Below are 25,186 nucleotides of genomic sequence, written 5' to 3'. Positions count from 1 at the left end.
CACCAGTAATGAGTTACTGTATCTTCTTCAGAACCATCTATGCTTCATGTGAGTGTTATCAGTAGTGGTGTAGCGATTTGATTTCAGTGACTTGGGAGCAGGTCTCAGAGGAAGCTAGTTTAAGTCTGTACATCTGGGGTTGTACACAGCCTGGATAAACAACATGTCATCCGTCTAATTCTGTGAAACAATGTTGCAGATAAATAGAGAGTAATCAACATAGTTTTGTTATGTTGCTAAAAATAATGACTTTACTGAAATTAAAGAGCCATAAAAAGTTCATAAAACTGAGTTATACTATGATGAGGCAAAATAGATAAGAGTTATGGTGAATCCTCTTCTAATTGGTGGTTTAGTCTTTTAGCAAATGAAGCAAATCTTTAAATGTTATGCATATCACAACAAGAAAGTGTGTTCATTACTGAAAAAACACTTACCTGATAGTAATTTCATTCAAGTCTTTCAATAAAAAATGCTTTATTAATATAATTTATGTAAAAGCATAATGGATAGCAATTGAAATTTACATAATGACTTAAGCAGTGATTTTTTTAATGTGTCTTACTGTATTTGAAACAACAAGAGAGATGCATATAATAAACAAGATAGATTTTCTTTTTGAGTTACTCCCTCAGAATTGGATAATATTTCAGAGTAGGAAGACACCAGGTTAGTGGACCATGGGGGACATGTGAAAAGATGAAGATCCTGAGCTGTTAACATTTTTTGGAAACAGAAAAAAGGGTAAAAATTCTGAGATATCAGAGAACTATTGATGGTTTTAAAAACATGCAGAGCATGGTTTCTTCTGTGGAAGACAAAGAGGAATTCCTTTCTCTGTATTGTATATGCACAAATACACTGAAATACATATAACAGAGCATTGTTTCTGTAAGAAGATATTTATAGTGTAATTGTACAGTTTCACTACATTTGTATTTACTAGAGTTCCTTAAAAAATCTCAGGACACGTGCATGTGTTCAGCTTGGAGATTAAGTATGTAGGAAGAAAAGCATACAGCCCCCAAGTAATGTTTGTATGTATATTCATCTTTCATTTAAATTGTGTTTGTCTGCTAAGTATATACTGCATTATTTGAATTATACATGTGTGAGATTTAAACACAGTATTCTGGGATTAATAATGCATCATGCCCTTTTCTCAGCTGAAGAGTTAGGGTGTGTTCTTATAATGGGTGTCAAATCACTAATTGTCCATTTCTTTCTCTTCACCACAACAAGCAATGCAACTTCTTTCAGTGAAACCAAGCAGTGGTATTTAGCTAGAGTTTTTGCCTGTAAGTTACTGGATAGAATACAGTAGTGCCATATATGCTAAGTATTCCACTCTAAATAATTGAATTTAAATATGAGTTATATTGTATATCTTGGTCAGTGAAAATGTTGTCTAAAAAATATAAAGGCTTAACTTTGTTTTATTCGTTTCTTGTCAAATACATTTTTCAAAAAGTAATAGATATATATATTTCATATATGAAATTGCTTAAAAATATGTAAAACATAATATTTATTTCATGCTGTTTTTGTAGTTATTTCTATTGTATTTGAAAAACGGTACAAGTCATGGACTATGCTCAAAACAGTTAGGCATGAAGAAAGAGAACCATGTGTTTTCTTCTGTAGCTTGGCTTGTGTTTAAACAGACTTTGAGCAACAAAGGGTCCTTATATAAGAACATGTTTTATATAAGAACAATTTGCCAATTCATCCAAATTGGTATTATGTCTAGTATTACAGCTACTCAGCTTCTATGACTGTACAATGCTCTTGTTATTACTACAGCAGTTACTTCTGCCACTAATCTTACTACAAATAAACAGTAACACTGACTTAATTGAGATAAATGTATTACCTTGGAAATATTTTATCCTCTGTGCCTAGTCTAATGTTTCCAAGATCTTTTCATGTTCACCTTTACTCACAACGTGGCTTCCTAGAAATACACAGGTAAAAAACCTGCAAACTTATAGGACCATCTGCGTTTTGGATGCATTCCCAGACAAAAATATACATGCAAGCCGTTGATTGTTTGCAGTTGGGAAATGGCTTCCCAGTAATTAGCAGTGACGGCTTTCAAAAAAAGGATGAGCACAGCGGTGACAATAAATTGTGTTGCAGTTTGCTCTGCTAATCCACATAATGCCATCCCTGAGGTCTGTTATTTAATGTGTGCCATTGTTAGTGTAATACTATTAGGTGGAGATGTGGGGGGTTCAAACTTGAGGTAATTATGTCGCTCAAAGATTGAAAAAGAGGTAAAGCAATAATAGCAAATGTGCCAGTGGAGTTCAAAACACCTCTGAGATCAGTTACATCAATTTGAAACTGTGTGTTTTAATTTCAAATTGAAGAAGTGATCAAGCGCTGTGTAGCAGCACCTGTAATGCCAACGTGAACCTCCCTTCGGAGAACAATATTTAACCACGTTCATCATCTTGCAGTCTTCAACCAACATTGATTTTATTATTATTATGTTTTTTTTTATTTAGGTCCATTAGAAAAATAATAATAATAATGAAAGTAATATTTATATATGGAAATGGCCTCCATAGTTTAATCTGAAAGGATACAATTAATTTAATAAATACATACCATAACTAATAAATCTTATAATGAAGACATTGAATAATACCCATTTATCCATCTGTCCTCTTTTCCACTGGCATATTCGACCCGACCCAGAACCAGGCTTGCGTGGCACATTACCCTCTGGCAATTTTATCAAGCCGACCCTGAACCAGGTCGTACGTTTTCAGCCAGGGGGAGGAGTTAACTGAACATAACTACAAGAAAATATGTAAATAAAGTAATTTGTTACAGGTTGTTTCGAGTGATAGCCCTTCTTCATCTATAAATTAGGTCTTTAACCTCCAACATGACTTTTTTTTTTTAACTTGATCTCTCACCTCTCTCAATAGATATGTTTCTTTATTTATAACAGTAAAATCTGATAGCTTTTTAATTACAAATGAATACATGGTAACAAGGATTAATCCAAATATTTGCATATTGCAACACAGTTTTTGAAATATGTAAGCTTGTGATGGAAATAGGTTCCGGCTTGGTTAAGGGTCATGGATGTGCCAGTGGAAAAGGAGCATTAGGTTATTCCAGAGTACACCTCGTGCACTGGATGGTGTTCTTGAGTACCATATGGATGAAGGGATTGACCACTGGGTTACAAAGTTCAAAAGTGTCACTTCAGTTATCTTCTTTATAGGCCTTGATGGGTCATGTATTTGGAAATAATGAATGTTCAAACTTTGTCTTTAATTATTATGAATTGAAATGTGTAAGCAGGACTAATAACATTTTCATTTTTTTCCTGTTTGTTATTGAAGAAAAAAGCAGTGATATAACTAATATCAGTGATAACTAATTAGTCATTAATAAGCATAGCAATTCCATATTCCAATTAGCCTCAGAATCTGAAGGTCTGAAAAAGTTGAAACTTCCGTTTCAGTTAATGAGATATTATCAGTTACCAGATGCTGACCAGTAAAAGCTCAGGGGAAAAAGAGTTGGTGTGAAACCAAAAGTAGGAGGTGGACATTGAGTCACAAAGGGACATTATGGGCAATTGCAATGCAACACTTCTTCACACATGTAAGCACATGTAATTATTTGAATTATGATTTGTTCATAAAACAGATCAATATTTTGTATGTGATGGTTCTTCAGTGATTATAAAACAGAATGTTAATGATTGGTGTTTTTTTTAAGAGGCTAATAACAAGCAATCTCCGATTCTCTTCTGTGGTATGAAAACAATCAACACAGAACTGCACATTTTTCCTTAGCAAATATTTACAGGAAATTATCAGACACATTTGAAGTTTGGACAATAGTTTGGTGACAGTTTGACAGTTGTTATTGTTGACTCACATAGTTGAATACAAATCAAATTCTGATTTGATTTCAAAGTTCAGATGTATACATATCCTCTGTAGTTTAGATGGATTTGGGAATTTTAGTCTCTCAGTCATTTGTATTGATCATCTTTAGATTAAAAACAAACAAGAAAACATGTTGCCTGAGGTTTCTACAACTATTATGTATTATGCAATATTTATTTCATTTTGAGTAACTGAGCTCTCAAGAGATTTGAATACAATTTAAAAAATAATAATTTGAGATGCAAGTCAGTTTAACTCAAGCTATGTTAAAATGTGGAAATTAATAACCATTCTTGCAATCAATATATCAAATGAATGTTTGTTTGTGGAGCTGTATATATTTCCAGACGATGCCTTACATTGTAGTATATGCACCCCGGCAATCAATTTTTTGATGTATTTATTGCAAGGTTGGTAGGCGCTTCAGAACTGTATTCCAAATAAAAAGAGTTACGGAACGTAATTTCATAGTGGTACTGATGTCCATTGATGCCTGGAAGTGTAATAATAATGCACATGTAGATTATGGGGAAACTACGTTCCTTTTAATGATCAATTGCTTAACTATTTTAATTAACTTATTTCCAAGGACAGCTTAATACACTCTCCTCTACTCTTAAAACATAACTGTTTAATTTTTACAGACCTTATTCATTTTCTTACGGGAAAAGAAAATCTCTTTCATACCTCCTCGTAAAAATAGCCTGGGTCCACTCTCGACTCTGCGTCAGTGATGCTGAAATTCTTGTTCATGCTATTGTTTCTTACCGCTTGGACTATTGCAATGCTCTCTTTGTTGATCTCTCTTCATGCTCTGTTCTGCAGCCTTTGCAGAAAGCACCATCTAGATTCTTAACTCATACCAATCATATAGACTCTCTTTTTACCCAAGTCTGACTCAGCTCATCGGCTCCAGTTCTACTGTCAGGTTTTATATTAATTTAATGTTGTTGACATCCACTATAAGGGCCTGGCCCTCTGCTATAGTATATCAGATATCTTATTCCTGTTGTGCTAAAGGAACAGCAGATCTGTGAACTCTTGGCTGTACCTGTGGCTAGGTCCTGTAATATCAGTGGCAGTCCTCTTGGTCATGCTGCACTGCCTTTATGGAATTCAGTTGTAAGCCAGGAGAGCCAACTCTTTTTCTCTTCTTAACTAACCTAAAGTCACTCTGTTACAGATGTGTGCTGCTTTATTTGTTCACTATATTTGGTAAGCAGGCTATTCTAGCGAGGTCGTCCTCACAATTTCAGTAAATACATTTATAAAGCCCAATTTCAGTAAAATGCTATTACAATGTAGTTTATTATATATATTTTAATAATCAGCTGTTGCTCCTGATGAAGGGTTAATATTATACTGTCATTTTATGTGCTAAATGCCTTACTTCCTGAAGTTCCTGAAAGATCAGATTCATGAGCAATTATAAAATGCACACGATCATCACCACATGCGTCTAATAGAGGACCCAACGACAGTTTAACAGCACTTGTGCTTCCCCCTAATCAGATGTAATTGTGAAATTGTGTCATCAGTGGATGGTGGGGAGATGTCCTTACCATTTAGCAATTCCAGCCTGAATTACAAAACATCCCCCTTCAAATGGTGACAAAATTTAATTTAACAAAAATGTCACATACCTGTGTGGTTGGGAGTTCAGTCCCATAACTTCCTGCATGCAATTCTGACACACTGTACTCCTGCTCTTGATGAAGTTCCCCTACAGGAGACACTTCTTCACACAGAGAGTTGTCACAATCTGAACAAACTCCCCAGCAATGTGGTTGAAGCGACAATTTGGAAACATTCAAAAACAGACTGGACGTGATCCTTGGATCACTTAGTTATTAATGGACACCAAACGAGCACGATGGGTCGAATGGCCTCCTCTCGTTTGTAAACTTTCTTATGTTCTTATGTTCTAAAATTATTTTTTACACATAGACAGCAGTGTGGACAGCAGGGGTCTCTATTTAACAGATCCACATTTTCAAACCCTTCTCATACCCAACTCATACTACATGAAGACATGCAAAATGCATTTAATGCCTTTCATATATTTTAAAATCCGTTCTCAGTTGGTTATCATTCGAAGAAGACTCTTCCTTGTCTTATAAATTAATAATAAATTAATTTCCACAAATCCTTGTTCCTGAGGGAGTTCAACTCTCTGTGTAAGTAATACTATTATTTTGCATCTTTCTTTATTGTTTACTAAACAACAACAACAACATATTCCTCAGTGCCGTTAGCTTGTTATTAATTAATTCCGGTGATGATTGTCCGAGGTACAGACACAATCGCAGTGAAACAATTAAGAATTCACCTGACCCTGATTATGTAGTAATCTTGTCCGTTAAAGCTGTGGCGTGTGCCCCTGTCTTCTCTCTTCCCGTTGTTGAGGAGTGAGGTGCTCGTGGAGGGCAGTGTATCAGCACTCAAAGCACATTCAATAACCTGTTGAAAAGATACAAGGAATCTCAACTACCATGGCCAAGTGGAAATTAATCTCATCACATACATCTACAACTTAATGGATGTCTGCCTGTGCAATGGATGCTTCTGACCAATCACTGTCGCCTCTTTCAGGTTCATTGCTTCAAACATAGAGACGTATATCTCGGGAAATGATTGCCTCTCGCATTTGGAGCAGGCCCAATCATACTGTTGTTTAACATAATGTCAGGTATCATGAATTACTTGAATGGTGGGTGTTATTAAACTTCATACACCTCTCTTTTTGCTCAAACCTGCCATTTCAATTTTAAAGTTTCCTCAGTCACTATTACCATGGAAAAAGTATGAGAGCCTAGAACTTCACCTTTAAATACTTGAAATGGGAATTATAGCACAAAGGATGGTCATGGGCATTTTTTTTTACCTCTTACAGAATTACAAAAAAACAAATTAAAGCATCAGTCTTGGTTAGTTGCTTTCTCCAAAGAATGTATTTTAAAGCTATTTCAAAGCAATGCCTATTAACAGTAAAAGCTAAATAAAATATCAAATTAAAGGGTTTGACGCCGGAATTAGAAGATGTGCTTTCCTTCTGTTGTGAGTGTGTGACACTGTGCTTCCAGATCCACATCATTCAGGTCTGTTCGGGATCATTAGTGAAGCCATGCATATTAATGGATGCGCAGTGGAGTGAAGTCATAGCCTGCGAGCACAGTGGGGTACTGGGTTCTAGCTCCAGGGGTTTTTAAAAAATTCCTCACATTGCAGTTTGCAGGTGGCATGGAAGGCCCCTGCAGCTTCTCAGTGAATCGGGTCCAATGTCATTGCTTTGATATCAGGACCATTGTACATGAGAGAGCTCTAGAAGCCAGTCTTTACCCTTGAAGCGGTCTAACCATAAAATCTGCTGTGCCATCCTTTCATGTCTTTTCCAATTTCTTTACTAAAAATGCTCTATTTTTTAAACTATGTATAATTCAGTAAGGTCAACCTTTTGAGGTTGACTCATTGTCTGCATGTACATCGCCTTCCCCCAAGTAAATTAGCTTTAATATTAGTAATAATCATAAAAATAATAATTTCTGATACAACCCAAAACAATACCTTCTATAATATGCAATTTTATATTTTGCACAATACAAAATGTAAGGATCAATAAGTCCTCTGTAGTTAAAATGTTACTCATCTTTGCATATTGCAGCAAAATATTGCAGCTATTTACTAGGCACATTCTCAATATCTGAAGAATCTTCCATTGTGTATTTTGTAGCAGCATCTCCATTTAATTGAACACAAACACTGTTTAATTTAGAAAGACTTCTGTGAGAGTTTTCCAGTGTTGACACTCTTTTAAAATTGCATATTTATGATTTTATATTAAATTTACAGTGTAGCTTACAGAAACAGTACAGCACTATATGTGCATGTTCTTCAGCGTCGCTATCTTTCGATGACCCTCACACCACATGGCATTGTGCAGTGGTTTTAAAACATGAAAACCTAAAGCCCAGAAACGACGGAGCAAGTTAAAGGATGTGATGTCAAATCGCAAACGGAGATTTTCACATGAGCAGTCTGACCTTTAGACATTTGCAGGATGTTAACATTGTAAGATCTAAAGAGTATCTCGGAACAATCCTATTTTTTAGTCTACTTTTAATCAGCACTAGGCAGAGCTCCCACTAGGTTTTCTGACCTGAGGGCATTCTGAGTAAGCTTCTTTTTCCATAGAAATCCCATCCCTTCACTGAAAAGGCTTCCCTTGTCTCCTCATTTCTGCCACATGCCCTCAACTGTTAACTTTTCAAATTTCAAAATTTCTTATATGCCAAGACCAAAGTCACGGTGCTGCATTTACCAGTCAAGTGAAACCAAATGAAGCATCCTTCTGATTTATTTATTTATTTATTTAACTAAGTAATATGCAGTGTTTGTGTGTGCCAGGAAATAATATATTTCTGTAGAAACTTTTGTAAACTATTTCCAGTCACAGGTCTTTGTATGAAAAACTACCCAGACTTTGTAAGGTTAATAGTGTATGTTAAAAAGTATATTGAAGCATAGCACAGCCTGTCTTGAGTTCATTGAGCTATGCCAAAGAATAAAAAAAAAAATAGATTAGATCTTAGGTTGTGAGTTTCAACAAATTCAGAGCTATGTGCCAAGAAGATATGTCTGCTTGGATAGGAAAACAAATATTTCCCTTAAGTTTTTCTTTTAGTGTTAATTATATTTTTGTGCCAAAGTTTTGTCTTCTTGGATTCCTCATATTAAATGTGTACTGACAGTGTGTTTTTCTGTAATCTGGAGTCTGATTTATGTAAATGAGAAGCAGCAGTCCATAAAATACCTGCCTACATATACAATGTGCTTTAGTGCAATATTATTTTCTTTACATCAGACATAAGATATTTTCAATTATTTTAAAGCAGCCACATTAGACTTACATCTTAAAAATAAAACAATAGTGAGTTTCAAGAAGCCACTTCAGGGTCAAGTTTTTAAAAGTTGTATGTCATTGACTAATGTCTTCACACCTTTATCTCATCCTTTCCTGTAAAATGTTTTCATGTATCTTGATGTTTCTACTTTCAGGGCCTTAAAGCTCTTTCTGTCTTTATTTCTTGCAAAAAGACTGCTCATGCACAGAAGGCTATTGGCTTAAAAATGAAGAAATTTAAGCTCAAAATAATGCCCAATAACATGACAGGCAGATATATATATATATAATTGTGCAAATGACTCTGTGACATTAATTAAATGTAATGGGCTGACGTCACCATACCAAAACAAACCCACTGTCCTTCTTTTTCCTCTTTTTCTTCTCCTTTTCCTTATTATTTTATTTGTCTGGCATCAAGGCGGCTCACATGTAACAAGAAACTGTCAGAGATTACAAGGTGCTGAGGTTATATATTTGATCTTGTTCTAGCAAATCAATATATGGAAACAACACAAAGTTATACAGAGAGAAATAATACAGTTCAAGATACCGCAATATAGCAAACAGAGCGCTGGATTATGGGATGGATAGGAAGCAGCTAACAATGAAACAGTGGTGCTTGTGATCTGATCTGGCACCGTGGGCAGTGTCAAGTAGTGCTGTACAAAAATCTGGACTCAAAGGAACAAAGAGAAGTGATCCTAGACACAAGAGGGTGTGGTGATATCCGTCTCGCTACCGGCAGTCGATGAGTCGCCAAGTTTTTTGCATCTCACTGCTTGTTCATTATGCACACGAGGTGGAGGTTATAGTGCATGTTTCTTGCAGCTCCCTACTCATGTTCAGCCACATTTGCTGCCAATTATCAGGGTTCTGCACTTTACGGGACACAGGGCCCGTTTTGTTGGCTTTGGGCATCCATGACACACATGAAATAATTTAAATTGGCTTTTAGAAATTAATGGTCACCCAATTAACAGTTCATAGATATCAGGTGCCTTGTTATATCTTACCGGCATCCTATTTCCCACCTGTCTGCCCCTTTGTAGCCTTAATTTCTTGTTAACTTCCCATTCATGGTATGGTTGCCTGTGTGCTTCCTCTGTCAAATGTCTATTTGTATTTATAGCAGCAATTTATAAGGACTGAACATGTGTCTCTTACTGACGATTTTCTGTTTTGGCTAAGAACTACAGATGAAAATATTTGAATCTGAAATGATTTAGAAAAATATCAATGTGAATGTTTCATGAATATGAAATTAATATTATAACCTTTAGATTTATCTGACTTAATTATTATTGAGAGTTATATCTTAATTAAAAATTTCAGATGAGTCATTATTGATATTACATTTTCAGTATAAAAAAAATACACATACATCCACATCATTCAATCATTTTCAGTGTTCTGGTAGAAATATGGATGCTATTTGTATTGGAAAAGATGATTTACAATTTTCACATTATTAGATTATAAATTGTAATCTTCATAATATTCTGGGCCTAAAACCCCCCTTATTACAATCTATTCCCCTTGAAACATACACACACTCAGGATTCAAGACTCATGGAGAAAATGTACAGAGGTCCTCTTTACGTACAGTTTTTACTATTTTCAATTAAACTAAGGAGCACTTTTCCACATGCAATCATTGAGAAATAGGAGTTTTTGGTGAGCTTCAGCTCCACACAGCTCGGAAAAGTGCTCAACCTTTAATGTAATTTTCCATTTTAACAACTGTCATCAGGGTTTTATTGAGTTCCTCAGACAGATTCTAACTTGCCAGGGCCTGCCAATGAATCATAAAGTGAAATATCTTGCAGTTAGGAGCTTTCTGTTATTATTGACTTATTGAAAACCTTGTCTAAAAACCTGCCACATTAAAAGCCGCATGCAGTGAGGTTCTCATATGGCAGGCCATTCACAGTAAAGTAACTATCCACTTCCCAAAATTATACTAATGGTATGAAGGTTTGCAGATATTATAATATACAGTTTTAATTCAGCTTCATGTTTTGCAAATGTATTAGTCATCCCTATCTGCCACTGTGTTTGTTTCTTCCAGGTGGATAGAAGAGTCTTCTGTAAATGTTCCTTGCACATTTACAGCCATTTTGTGTCTTTTACTGTATCTTCTGACAGCTCTCATCTTGTTTGCAACTTGTGGTCCGCACATTTTTTCAACCATTTCTTGCATGCAGGTTTAATTAGTTCGTTGCCAATAGTGTGTGGCTTTTTTGCTTTTGCAATTAAAAGTGAAGAGCAAAATTAAGCTTCAGTGGCCTTCTGTGCATCACTGCCTGTTCTTTCAAAGGCAGTCTTTATGCAGATCAGTTTATTGGCAATTGTCATTTCCTTTTTTTGTTTTTCTTCAAAAGTATTCAAAATCATCATGTCGAGTTTTGTTTCCTGGTCTGCTTCATGCTGTCATTGGCAAGACTTTCTCCACAGATTACAAACTGAGTCAGCAAGTCATTCTATCAAACCTAATGGTAGATAGCTGTCTAAAAATGGCCCATATTTATTGGGGTCCCAGCTTTCAGTCACTGTTCTGTTACACAGTGCTTAGACATTATTGTGTGCTCTAGATTTCAGCTCAAACACAACACTCACTTCTTATGAATGATTAGTTTTAATTCTTAACATGAGTTATACATCAGAAGTTATGATTGACAGTTGAACCAGAGAAGGTTTAAGAGGAAAACATTACTCTCTGCCCTGTTGGCAGACTTATAGATTTGTGATGCTTTTCTGCACCTTTTGTCCAGAAAAGCACACTGGCACATTGAGAACCACTGATTTAACCTGTTTTTTTGTTGTTGTTTTATCAGTTTGTGAAAAATGGGCTCAAGGTGCTTCCTCTTTAGTCTACATTAGCTTGACATTTATGCAGATATGTGTTTAACCTTTAACCTGTCTCTTTTTCACCTGGGATCTAGAATCCGTTCCAATAAAAGAATGCTGTTGCTGGTTGGTGGATTGCCCCCTGGACCAGATCGACTCCCAAGCAATTTAGTCCAGTATTATGATGATGAGAAGAAGACATGGAAGATCCTTACACGTGAGTAGTACGTCCTCATTGCCTGCATCAAACCTATTGTTTTCTAAAAAGAGATGTGTGACGGCTGTAGAAGCACAGCCTTGGAATTACTTTTTTTAAAAGGTAAAATGTGAAAACAGTTCCTTAAATTCTTAAGGCAATGATGTATTACCATCACTTTTAATATAGGTTTTTAATCAGAGCGTGACTTCACACTGTTGTGAAGCTTTATGCATGGGCTCACTTGTTTTTGCTGAAATCTCTTGACAAGATTAATTTTAGTTTAATGCTTTAGTATAGATGTAACATCAAAAGGATGAGATGAGTATTCCTGCTGGAACACTTTTAAAGGCGAACATGTTAAAGCACTTTTAAATAGCGTGACTGAATAATTCACTTAACGTGTACATACAGCTTACAATCCTCTACAAAAACACAAGAACACCATATAATATATACACATATATAGAGTGAAACAAGTGGAAAAATCTTGGGGAAGCCTTCATCCAGCAGTGGATCAGAAAAGGCTAATGTAGATTATGAAAAAGACCCTATTTGAGTTTTTAGTGAAAAAAAACAACTGCAATTTAATTAAAATATATTTGTATTTAGATGCTTAATTTATAGTTAAATGCTGCAAATAGTGCACATATGTTTCAATTTTTCAGGTCTGTAGGTTTTCTAAATTCTAAGGATGACATAGAAATTATAATATATTTATCAGACTGAAAAAAACAACTGTTTATTTTGAATCGTGATATGGGATTTTGTGACATCTGCCCTGGTGTCATTCTGCTGTTAATTTTTTATATTCACATGGTAGCAAATGGGAAATACGGCATTGAAGCAAATCTGCTGTGATAAAGGAGCTGAGACCATAATTTCCGAACTAGAAATGTTTATTTCCAAAATATTGTGCGTGTTCCATTCCACCATAGTGTGTTAATGTACATGATTAAGCCTGGTTATTTTAAGACCCAATGGGTTCGCTCCTGACCTCTAATACATGTATATTAGTAATGTATGACAAATTACTCATCACACTGATCTATATTAATTCAACAATTGAGAATGACCACAGACATGTTTTGTACTTTAGAAAGGACAGAGATCAGACCATAAAATCCTCTGGCTCTGATATGTCCACCAATCATCCTTCCTTCCTTTTTCCAAGTACATTTTCTGGAGTCTGTGTTGACCTATTGAAGAATGATATCTCCCCTCTACATTACAATGTATGTTATAACCCTTCTAGTGGAGAGAGACCTTTCTCTGTGCTTTATCAGCATTTCTCCTCGTAGCTCGTATTGAGTTTATGTCTTCTTTCCATTCCTATGTAAGATAGCTCAAAATGTATTGCTAATGTGATTTAGGAAGGAAACTGGATGATGAAATTCATCCTTTCTCTTTCTAACAGAAATTGAAATAATTTGTTCTTTACTAAAAAAGAAAAAAAGAAAAAAATATGTATATAGTATATTGGAAAAGCTAGTTTATTGACCAAAGCTGAGTTTGTTACCTGAATTTTTGCTTTCTTTATTGCGGTAATTAATACCATACCTATAATAAAACAGAAACTACATTATAAAAATGTTTACAATGCATAGACCAAAATATTAACCCAATTAGATGGCTCACCTCAACTAACATATAATGGCTATATGCATACAAACCAATTATTAAAATAATGTCATGGGTAGTCTCATTTCACATCAACTGTCTGTGACAAGCAAGCTAATCACCAGTATTTTAACACTAAAGAAAAGCATTAAGAGGGTCTGATATTCCTAGAAGGAGAGCAATATTGGTTACCAGATGGGCAAATGAAAAGCTACAATCAGGACCCTAACAATATCTGCGTGACCAAGTACAATATATGTTTTATTCAGTAGACAAATTGTATGAGAGGTTTATAAAAGTTGTGCAGTTATAACTGACTAGTACATCAGTTTATAAAATTACATCACAAAAGTACATTTTATGATACCTACCCAAATATATCTTCATTGAATATAGGCTTAGATCTTTCTCATTAAAATACAAGATTAAGAGCATACACTATACCAGAATTTACAAATATATGCCTCATAAGGAAGCAGCAAAGTTCATATTAAGAACAAAAGTTGTAGTTTCCTCATAGTGTGGCCCTAATTGAGCTCTTCAGGAACTGGAAATCTTTGTGTGGTTGGAGGAAACTGAAATGCAGCAAGTTATCAAGACATGATACCTCCATGATGATTTTTGTGTAGTTATTACCAAAGGTTCTTGGGTCAAGCCTCCCCCTGCTGGTAATGTATTGTTCCAGAACTCAGGTGCAATTTAGAGGCTTTGATTTGTGTCCAAAATTACTTAAACACATAAGCAACCTATTACAGCCACATCATGAGCCGGATTAAATCAAAACTGTGACCCACCCGCTAATAGAAAACTACAGAACTGTACTCAGTTGCGGCTTCATTTTTAGTATGAATTTTGAAATGTAACCGCTATGATGTACAGGTTTGTAGTTTTCTATTAGCGAGTGGGTCAAAGTGATTTAATCCCAGCCCATGTCAGTATGGCAGAGATGACAGTGTTTTAGCCTGGAATGAGTTTCTTGCCATATTACACATATATTCATCTGCAAACTTGCGTAGATTTTATGATTCCTGATGTTCACACTAAGAAATAGTACACAGAAGTGGGACATGCCAGAGAAGAACTCAATCCAAACCAATAATAAGAAAACACTAACTTTTAAACAACCATGAACAAAATCATTGTATTTGTATTGAGCACTTTGTATTGCTCTGATATTTTGTAAGTCGCCCTGGACAAGGGCATCTGCTAAGAAATAAATAATAATAATAATAATAATAATAATAATAATAATAATAATAATAATAATAATCTGGATTTTAATTTATGCAATTAAAGTAGTCCCAAAAGTATATACCGGTATTGTACATTTTCTATAGTCTTCAGACCATTCTATTTTAAATATATATTAGAAAACATATGAATGATTAAAGAAAGTTTTAAGATTCCAAAGTTATGAAATAGTTTTAAAAGTAGAGACTTCCTCACAAACTAGGGAGTTCAAATGTTCCCTTTTGAACTAGGAACTGCTATTAATAATGTGACAAAGTGTTTTATTTTTTTTATTTAAATTAAATCTGTATATTTTCACTGTAAATGAATGCACATTATGCAAGGACAATGGACAGCACATCTGGATAATATTGTGTAATATTAGATACCATCCATGATGAACTTTTCTGCCTACATTGGCATGTATATATATATATATATTTTCATAATGCATTGCCTTCCACAACCCATGGCACACCATATGTATTCCTTGTAAAGTAATCAGCAGTGACTTCATCACAATTTTTCCACATTCACTCAAATTGTAAATCTTAACATAAAAATGCTAATAATGTGAGTGTTGTCTTCAATCAAGGCCTTCCATATTTCCTTTGCAATGTTCAATCAAGTTTTTCAGAAGGGAGGTATATATCAACGTGCGACTAATGGCTTCTAGGATGTAAACACTGCGAGTCTGCATATATGTGATTTTCTAAAAATGTAATTTAATAAGATCATAGGCAAAAATATTAGGATACAAATATTTCCAGTATCATACATTTGTAATTATGTATTCAAATTCAAATTCATAAAGTCATATTTCTGTATTTTGTTTGTTACACCCAGTTCTCACAGCATGTGGACATTACTGTCCATGTTGAAAAGTAACTCCCAAATTGGCATACTAAATAACAGATGGCCTGAAGAGTTGAATTCAATTTAAAAAAATATTTGGTGTTCAATTCACAAAGAAAGGAGATTTTTCATGTCAACCCCCCTTTTCATCAATTCATTTTTTATCCCTCCAGTGAATTTGATTCAGTTAAAAATATTTATCCTACACTTGTGTGTGTGTTGAAGTTCAGTATCTTTTCTTTTATATTGTTCCTGAATCAAACTGTGTATTCTTGAAATGGCAACCCTTAAAATTGTCTTTAAAGCCTACAATTGCATTGTTAAAATATCTCAAATACAAATGGTCTGAGGTAATCCCCAAAGAGTCGATTTTCAGCTTTTCCTATTCTGAACCTACAGTAATTAATTGTGTACTGCATTGGCAGTGATCCAGCATTTTTTTTTCTATTTCTCTACTCTAATGGCCTTCTGAGTTATCACTTCAATAGGAAAACAAAAATGAACGCTGTTCACTCACCAACAGTCTCCTTCATCGAAAGGGCTATTAGTGTCACATGGCCATTGTATAGACACAAATTATTTCATTTGTTTGAGTCAAAAAAAGGTGTATTTTCCTTACTGTTCAACACCTTGAAAGCAAATAGTGACATATACAGCTCAGTATCAAAATAATTGTGAACTTACTAGTTTTAGAATCATTATTTATTCTTTCTTACACATCAGTAAATATGGAACATCCTGTTGGGAAACACCTGCACTGCTATGATCTCTGTTAATGAATGGTGAATCCTGTTCCATACATTAACACATAACATTTATCAGTTTTATTGACGTGAATTGTGTCGTGAGGGACATTTTCATTCGCATTGGCTCAAGACAAACAGTGAATTCTTAAATAATTCAATATGAATAACAGGGAGGGTATGACCATTAGAATATATAAAATCAAGTACACTTTAAGGTGTTAGTGTTGAACATCCTAATTACCAGTGTAGTCTGCTATGAAGACAGAATTGCAAAGCGATCTTTTTTAACACATCAACAACCATCTGATGTAGCTTCTCTCCAATGATAGCTGAAATGCAGATTATTAAAATTCACTTATAACATGTAAATGAGGCAAAACCTAAGAAGGACAGCATTTGATTAAGACATTTATCAACACATTTTAGGAATGTGCTACACTATCTTGACATGTGCTACTGCTGCCGATGAATAATGAAGCAGTGATTACTGCCACCTAGTGGATTCAGTGAGCAGCTACAAATGGGATGCCAAATTGTTGTCATTTTTCTTTCCTTTTTTCATGCTCAGAGTTCTTTAAAGCATCTGTGGGTATTCTGTTCTGACTCGTTTCCTAGCACTGTCACTTGTTGGCTTTGGTCTGCATTTGAATTACATCTGTGGTTTTTGAAGGCCGCTTATTTGTTCAGACATAAAAATATTATAATGCTGCCGGTACACATATTCATTCTAGGTATATTCTTAATTTCACAGAAATATAGGTGAAAAAAGTAACTGCATGTCACATAAGACAGTGTTCAGATGTGGTCTAATTTTCTTTCCATTTCAGTAAAATATAATTAATATTCAGGTGATTTGGTTTGCTTTTTATACACTTTTCATACATTACCATTTCAGATAACTAGCAAGTCAACACAGGCTTTAGAGTGGCTTGAGATTGATGCAATATCAGTATTGAATGGCTAGTTCTGTAAACTGCATATTCCAGAAAGATCTGGTCTCTAGCCAGAAATTGCACGAATGCTTCCAACATACTGCTCATTCATATGTATTGCTTATATCCATTTACAGGGAACATTCATAGGTGAGGCAGGTGTGGGCTGAGAAGTGGCACAGTCACAAAAAAATAGGACCATTTGACACCCTTGGAATTCGGTAGATTTTCCCTATTTCTCATCACAATGTCTTATTTATGTTCTGTTTTGCATAAAAGGACAACATTATTCAGTAATACAGTGAGAGAAGTGAATTTCTGCTTCTGAAGTGCATCTTACAGCAGAGGGATTCTGTGGGAAGAGTTTTCCGTGTGTGTGTTAGTGTTTGTTGAGCCGCTCTTCTATCATCCCTTGCTAAAGTGACCCTGTTTAAATGGAGAGAAGTGGTTTTAGATGACAGTCATGATGAACGCGGTCATGTTCACTCAATAAAATAAGGCCCAGTGCGTTTGAGGATAAATCAGTGAAATGTACAACCCCACCTGTCTGTCTCCATCATTCATTTCCACTGTCACTTTCACAGTAGCTGATGGATCACAGTTGCTGTAAAATTAGACAGCCTTTAATCTCATTTCTTCCTGATTAGCCTCTCCCTACCCTTTCCCTCTAACTCACTGACTGACATGCTGAAGGCCTCCATTATGGCTTGTCTCAGTAAGGGATAATACAGCTTTATCCTTAAATAACGAAAGGAGATGATGTTGCTTGAGTGATACACCGTAGTACTTCAGAAGCAACTAGGGGTGATTGACAGAGGCTTTCAGATCAACTTCAGAATTATAATTCAGACACAGGGTTGAAGAGAGAGAAAAATCAGTGCTGCTTTAAAAATCCTGTGCTTGTAGACTTCATGCAAAATATATATATATACATATCCTTTTTGCCATGGCATATTTATACAGCAGGGAATCGTATGTAGTTCTGTACCTATTGGTGTGCATCTTACAATACATGTTCAAATAACACCAATGTAAAACAAGGACCAAAGCTTTGCATTAAATATATTTTGTGCAGAAAATCTAAAAAATTATCATTTAGTTTGATTTTTGATCATTTATTGATCATTATTTATTTATCCCAAGATATTTGAGGGTTTTGTAGGACACTCTTCAGCCTTTGAGCTAACATGACTTAATTCTTTAGAGGTATTATGGTGACATAAGATAATAATAATAATAAATAAATAATTTCCAGTCTACAATGTAGCTTAAAGTGTTCACAGTTTGTTTCATATCTCAGGTCACTTGTGCATGTTTCACATTCTGCTTTGATTGATTTCTAAATATGTTAGTGAATGTATCTGAAGTTGTATATATCGAGTCATGAGACAGCAGCTGTTTCAGCAATCTTGCTGGCGTTGTCCAATGTGAATTCCAGCGTGAAGGTGAGGGAACACCGTAGGACTGTGATGCTGAATATATCCTGAACATTACTGTGTATCATCAAATAAACATGAGGAGAAATTATGAAAAACTCTTCCTATTGAACAATGATCACAAGTCTAATCACATTTTTTTTTTTCCAGTTATGCCTTATAATAGTGCCCACCACTGTGTTGTTGAGGTGGAGAACTTCTTATTCGTGCTTGGAGGAGAAGACCAGTGGAATCCAAATGGTAAATCATTGTCAAAATAAACTCTTACATTTTGTTTGAATTCTTTTTATAAAGGAAGAGCAGAATCAATCAATTAAACAAGTGATGTATTTGAGCACAAACATAAACTTGCAGTTGACATGTAGAAATATACATGATATGAAAGCAAAAAAGAGTTAGAAAGTATTTATGTCCAGTTATTTTTTGTTCTTCTCATGGTTATGAATAGTGCATAGATTTTAGTGCATAGACAAGACACTGTTCTTCAACTCTGCCTTTGAGGGATGTTCAGCCTCCATTTCCCATCAATCTTTGGACAGTTCCAACACAGCACCCATTTGTGCATTTTTGTATTGTTATGTGATGTTCACAGAGGACCACAAACACTTTTCTGGGGACCTAATCCAGAGCAGAACAAATTTTCATGGAATTAACATCCTGAACTACTTAGAAAGCATACAGTTATAGATTAACATATTCACACCCTTCATTTGTGTTTACCTTGACTGCCACTTCAAAGTGTCTCACTATAACTATTCTAACACACAATCTTTCAATCAAACTATACAATAAAGGTAGACTATGAATTTAATTTTAGAATATTTGCATTTCACATAATTAACTTCTTGAGAATGTTGTTGTTTGCTTTTGTTGTGTGGCTTTTTTATTATTATTTTCTGATCTTCCTAAATTACATTTCTTCCTAGGCAAGCACAGTACCAATTTTGTGAGCCGTTACGATCCAAGATTTAACAGCTGGATACAGCTCCCCCCAATGCAAGAAAGGTAACTTGAATAACAGAACCTGAGCTTACCAAAAACAAATATATATATATATTATACTAAATATTAAAACCTACATAATGTGTAATGAGAACTGAACAACTTATGTACTGATGATATTTTCTATTACATTATCAATTCAGTCAATCTGTTTTTATTTATTAGCCTTTGCAGGGTAGCCACCGAGCGCTTTAAAGATTGAAAATAAACAGACAAATAAACTAAATATACAAATAAACCATTAGGCACAGAGGAGAGAAAAACATAAACTATTATAGGATCGTAAATTGTTGCAGGAGAAAATAAATCTCTGGGGGTCCATGGCTTAAGGCCTAGGCCTAATGGTTGCCTCCCCTCCAGGCAGTATATTTTTATGAGACAGGCAGCCAGAAGATCAGAAAGTTATTTGGTGGTACTGCTAGCTGTGGTCTTCCCTCTAGTGGGGGCCCCTCGACAGCCTTCCAGGGTGGGGGACAGGATGCCTTGCCAGCCCCTCAGAGGGGGGTTATTGCTGGGAGACAAAAAGAGAAATTGTCCTCGGCTACCTGTAGTGAGATGTACATTTTGCAATAGCATATCCATGGCACACATTGCTGTGACTGAAACTTGGCCACTGTGACAATGAAAACATGCCTTTTACTGTCAATATGCATTGTCCAGATTGCAATTTACCTAGCTTCTTTTGACAGTTACTTATTGTTTGAAAAATATGTCTAAGATATAATAATATGTTGATTATAATATTATTACTTTCATTTCTTTTCAGGAGGGCCAGCTTCTATGCATGCCGACTGGAGAAGCACTTGTATGTGATCGGTGGGAGGAATGAGAGCGGGTATCTGTCCAGTGTGGAGTGTTACAACCTGGAAACCAATGAGTGGAACTATGTGTCTTCATTACCGCAGCCTCTGGCGGCACATGCAGGGGCCGTGCACAATGGAAAAATATACATCTCAGGTTTGAACCTTTACACTTCTAGGTCAAAGACATATTTAGGTACAGGACACAATTAAAGTAATATATGAATATTGGCGACACATAACCATCTTTTTTATATTTGTAATTCTGCTGTATAAACCTTCAGTTGTTTTGTTATTGCACAACATTGTTGGTTAAGGTATTTCTTATTCTTTAGTTTATTTCCTGATAATGAAATCGCTAAAAGTATGTTTAATAATTCCGTGTCTGGTAGTAATAAGTCATAAAAAACTGTATGTAATAAAAATATATATTTTCTGTTAAGCAGCTGTGTTACATTTGTAATATCCCAAATGGTTTTCATTAAACTACAAACTGTTTATTGATATTTTGTGTAAATCAGAAGTATTATATGACACACTTCATATTATATTATGTGACATAAGATTAGATATGTAACATAAATGTTGCTCTTTGTTGTTCCAGTGATTTAATGGTATAATCATTGTAGTCACAGTAATACTAATATTATGTGAGTTTACCAGACACCAGGGGGTCTTTATTGTTCCACATTTAATTAGACCTCTTTAATATTTTTCAGCTATTAAACATTTATAGACTTAACGTTACCTTTGAACTTTATAAGTTACTTGAAATCTGCAACTTTTTGGGTTCTGAAAACAATATAAAACTTAAGACCTAATTAGTTTAATGTAAGGGTTTGATTAAATTACTAAAAGCTCAACCAAAACAAAAATGAGGAGACACTGGTGTCCCTAGAGCACGTCTGGGAAGCCTTGCCATATGTATATTACCATATGGTACAGTCTACAGAGATTCTTAGCGCTATGGACCTGTTGGTGGCAGTATTGTAATAGATACATACCAAAAAGCTATTTTCAACACCTTGAACTTCTAAAAAGCAATCAAGTAATACAAAAAAAAAAAAAGTGATGAAACTAAAATGAACACCAGAGAATCTGATTTGATATCCTACTTTGAACTGATTTGAGATTCTACTTTGAATTGATTTGAGAATCTACTTTGAGAATTTACTCTTGGGTAAATCCAGTGGGATTCCTTGATTTGTACAGAGACACCTGAACAATTGATTCTCTATGCAGGCAAAATTCCAAACATTTCCATTCTGGTCAATCAGTCGATTATTCTCCTCTCTGCAGTGAACGCATCACAGCTGGGGCATTGTACAGTGGGCTGCAGGCTGGGCGTTGTCAGTCTCGTCACAGTCAAACACGTCTCTAATGTGTATGTGTTCCTCTCGCAGGGGGAGTACACAATGGAGAGTATGTGTCCTGGCTCTACTGCTATGACCCAGTGATGGATGTGTGGGCCAGGAAGCAAGACATGAACACAAAGCGAGCTATTCATGTCCTCGCTGGAATGAACGATCGTCTTTATGCCATCGGCGGAAACCATTTGAAAGGTGAGGAGTTTGTTATATGAAAACTACTAAAATACAACAAAAGGTTGTGATCCGGAAAAGGAAGTTCAACATATGGAGTTGTTTGTTTAATAAGCACCATTTCATTAAAGGAGTTAATTATTCATGTGTGGTTATATCTCTACAATTAAGCTTGATCATCCTGGTACCCAACCCCAAACCCTACTGAAAAACAACACCACCCTCAGACTCTTCTCAATGTTGAAGCAACCCATCTAAAGTTTATGGCCTCCATGTCAGGTAGATTAATGATCTGTTCAGCCTGACTGTAGTACACTGGTAATATGCCCTTTGATTATGTGGTATTTCTTTACAGTTAAAAACGCCCAAGGCTCAGACTTCCTGTGGAGAGCTAGGAATACTAATGCAAAATGGACATATAGACAAAACACATCTGTGCTGTACCAAAGGTACACATGAACAGATTGGTCGCCCTGATTGCCTGCTGCAGCGTTTCACCTGAAAGCCGTTTTGCCTGATGAAGCGAGTGCGGGGAGAATGATGCAGCTGGTGATCTGTGAAGTGGATCTGTGCATATAAGTCTGCAGAGCACCGGTGTTTTATCCCTGTAACACACAAATACAGTATCAATTAATCCTTTTAAAAGTATACCTTAATTAATATTGATTAATTCACATCCAAATTTATATTTGGTCTCGGCTCTTTTATACTCATGAACAATATTTGTCATTTAGTCCATGACTATGATTTTGTGTTTGAGTCACAGACATATATAATTAAAGTATATTTAACAATATTTCTACCGGAGGGAAAGAGCGCATTTATGCATTTTAATATTACACATTGTGTCTTTCAATATTTTATCTATCCATATGTTTCCTAATCTAAAGTTTACCATTTAAATGAATAATATAATTTAGTTTTGAATACATAGAGGAGCAGTAATAGCTTTAGTGTATTTCTTGCATTGTTTCCTATCCCTGGTACATAAAGGATTGCATGGCAGTTTAGAGTTGTCATGTGTCACCATCAGTGATAATGCAGTTCTGAGATTTATATGCTTTTTTGGCCATCTGCCCTTTACACTCAGATAACTGGCTGTTTGTTTTCATTAATTGTTTGAGGCATTTCATTTTCAAGTCTAAAGCATGGCTTATAGTGAAGACCATAAACAGTTATGTCAACTGTGGCCTTTATTCAGCATGATGTTGCATGAGTCACCCTGTTAATGATGCATGCATCAAAGCTAATTTTATCACATGATATTCTCATCTTTATTTTCCATAGACATTGGCCTTTCCTTGAATTACTTCAGATTACATTGGTTTAAGTAGGTTTTTATGTAGTTCAGATTCATAATTATATGGTTTAATTACCTTATAAATACCTTGTGTTACCTTGTTAGATTACCGAAAAACGAACCCCTGACAATTCAGTTCAGTGGGGAACAAATGTGCTAGCAATTAAATCTGAACAGAATTCATGGTGAGAATTTAACACAAATAAAATGCTGCAAAATACATATTTTAATATATTAAATAATAGGATATATAAATAAAGCAAAAAAAACATAAAGAATGAATAGCCAGCATTTTCAAAAATGACATGGGCATAATTCCATACCTAGTGGAGTTAGATGAGTTAATGACTTAAATGCAAATGATCACAGTTAAAAAAGGACAGGTTTACATAAGCTGTGGCTCGGAGGAGGGAGTACACCAGACACAGCTCTAATCACCTCTCCCAAGAGCATCCTGAGTTCTCCGGTGGTCTGTTGTAGGAAGCTAACAGTTTGCCTCTAAGCTCAGTCCAATGTGACATAGATAAATGCATACCATGTAGTGTCTACAACCATCCCCCCAATAGACACACATGCACAAACACAACCATATGCACATTCAGAATATATATGCCCTCTGTTGTATTTGAAGAAAGCTGTTTGTTGTCTTTGTTCAGTTCCATTGAAAATTTCTGAACTATCTCTGGAATGTTAACTATTCATTGGCCTTTCTTTGTTCTGGATGTGTGGAAGGAGCAGTGGGTTAAAGCACTTTTGTGCAAGCCATGGAGTGGAATTTCAAAGTGCATTTGGTCAACAGTCTACTCTTGGTAATTTTTGCAGGGTTTTCCCACCTTGACGTCATGCTAGTAGAGTGCTATGATCCCAAAGGTGACCACTGGAACATCCTTCAGACCCCGATCCTTGAGGGCCGGAGTGGGCCTGGATGTGCCGTACTGGAGGACAGCATCTTTCTTGTCGGGGGTTACAGCTGGAGCATGGTAAAGTATTCCCCTGTATTCACTGTATCCTATATAAGCATTTGCCAGACTCTGTATTGTCTCCATCAACTTTTATATGCTCATCATCTCTGAACTTTGAACATCCAGTGCCATACCATTCCCTTGGGTTTTCAATGAGCCAATCAATACATGGCATTATTTTCCTGTTTTAATTATATACAATAAAGCACAGATGTCAACAATACAACATGTGTTTTGAGTTACTATACATTGTGGCCTAATAATCAAGTGAATTCAAATGATAATACATAAAATTACAATGAATGTGCAAAGTGAAAGAATCAGCACAGCACAGATCCTAGTTCCACATGGTCCTTTTTTTCTAAATCTCGGCATGTGAACTAAAATCCCTCCACTACTGAGACGGGTTTGATCCACCTTTTTTTAAATGATTGCAGCTTAGAAGTGCTGATCTTTCAAACAGCAAAGAAAAACATCTCAAACTCCTAATTAGGATGCATATCTTTTATGTAATATATGTTCAGTTCAATATTTCTGAAAATGCCACAACCTTTTCACCTGTTTCAAAAGCTGCCCAACAATACTCAGGCCTATTCTTCACAATTGCCGTACTCGACATTCGTTTTACATCACAAGGCTATACATAATTGGGTTTAAACGGTGGCAGCATATTTTAGCTAAGAGAAGGCGGTCATGTTGCTTATAAAACTTTAGAAAGAAAACCCCCGTCTGTCCATCTAAAAATGTTTCGGTCCAGGACCTGCTGTAAAAGACCTACAGTGGCCGATTTGCATGCACAAACAAACAAATACATCCTATGAAACTTGTAGCACTAGCCTTTAAGTGTCTTGAAACATTGTTGGTAACTGAAGAATTTTGAAATAGTGATACTTCTCTTT

At 35.4% G+C, this 25,186-nt stretch overlaps 1 protein-coding gene across 1 annotated transcript in view; it reads left to right on the top strand.

The window, feature by feature from the left end:
* Nucleotides 1–25,186, top strand: part of klhl14 (kelch-like family member 14) — a 29,522-nt gene that overhangs the window by 1,424 nt on the left and 2,912 nt on the right. The window contains exons 2-7 of the mRNA XM_066719615.1: nucleotides 11,763–11,884; nucleotides 18,833–18,922; nucleotides 19,609–19,687; nucleotides 20,451–20,641; nucleotides 21,888–22,046; nucleotides 24,148–24,305. Coding sequence (XP_066575712.1) covers nucleotides 11,763–11,884; nucleotides 18,833–18,922; nucleotides 19,609–19,687; nucleotides 20,451–20,641; nucleotides 21,888–22,046; nucleotides 24,148–24,305 — 799 coding nt within the window. The remainder of the gene's footprint in view (nucleotides 1–11,762; nucleotides 11,885–18,832; nucleotides 18,923–19,608; nucleotides 19,688–20,450; nucleotides 20,642–21,887; nucleotides 22,047–24,147; nucleotides 24,306–25,186) is intronic.

This window comes from Amia ocellicauda, chromosome 2, assembly GCF_036373705.1.
Source record: "Amia ocellicauda isolate fAmiCal2 chromosome 2, fAmiCal2.hap1, whole genome shotgun sequence".
Taxonomy (NCBI): Eukaryota; Metazoa; Chordata; class Actinopteri; order Amiiformes; family Amiidae; genus Amia; species Amia ocellicauda.
This window is presented reverse-complemented; position numbering and strand designations above follow the sequence as displayed.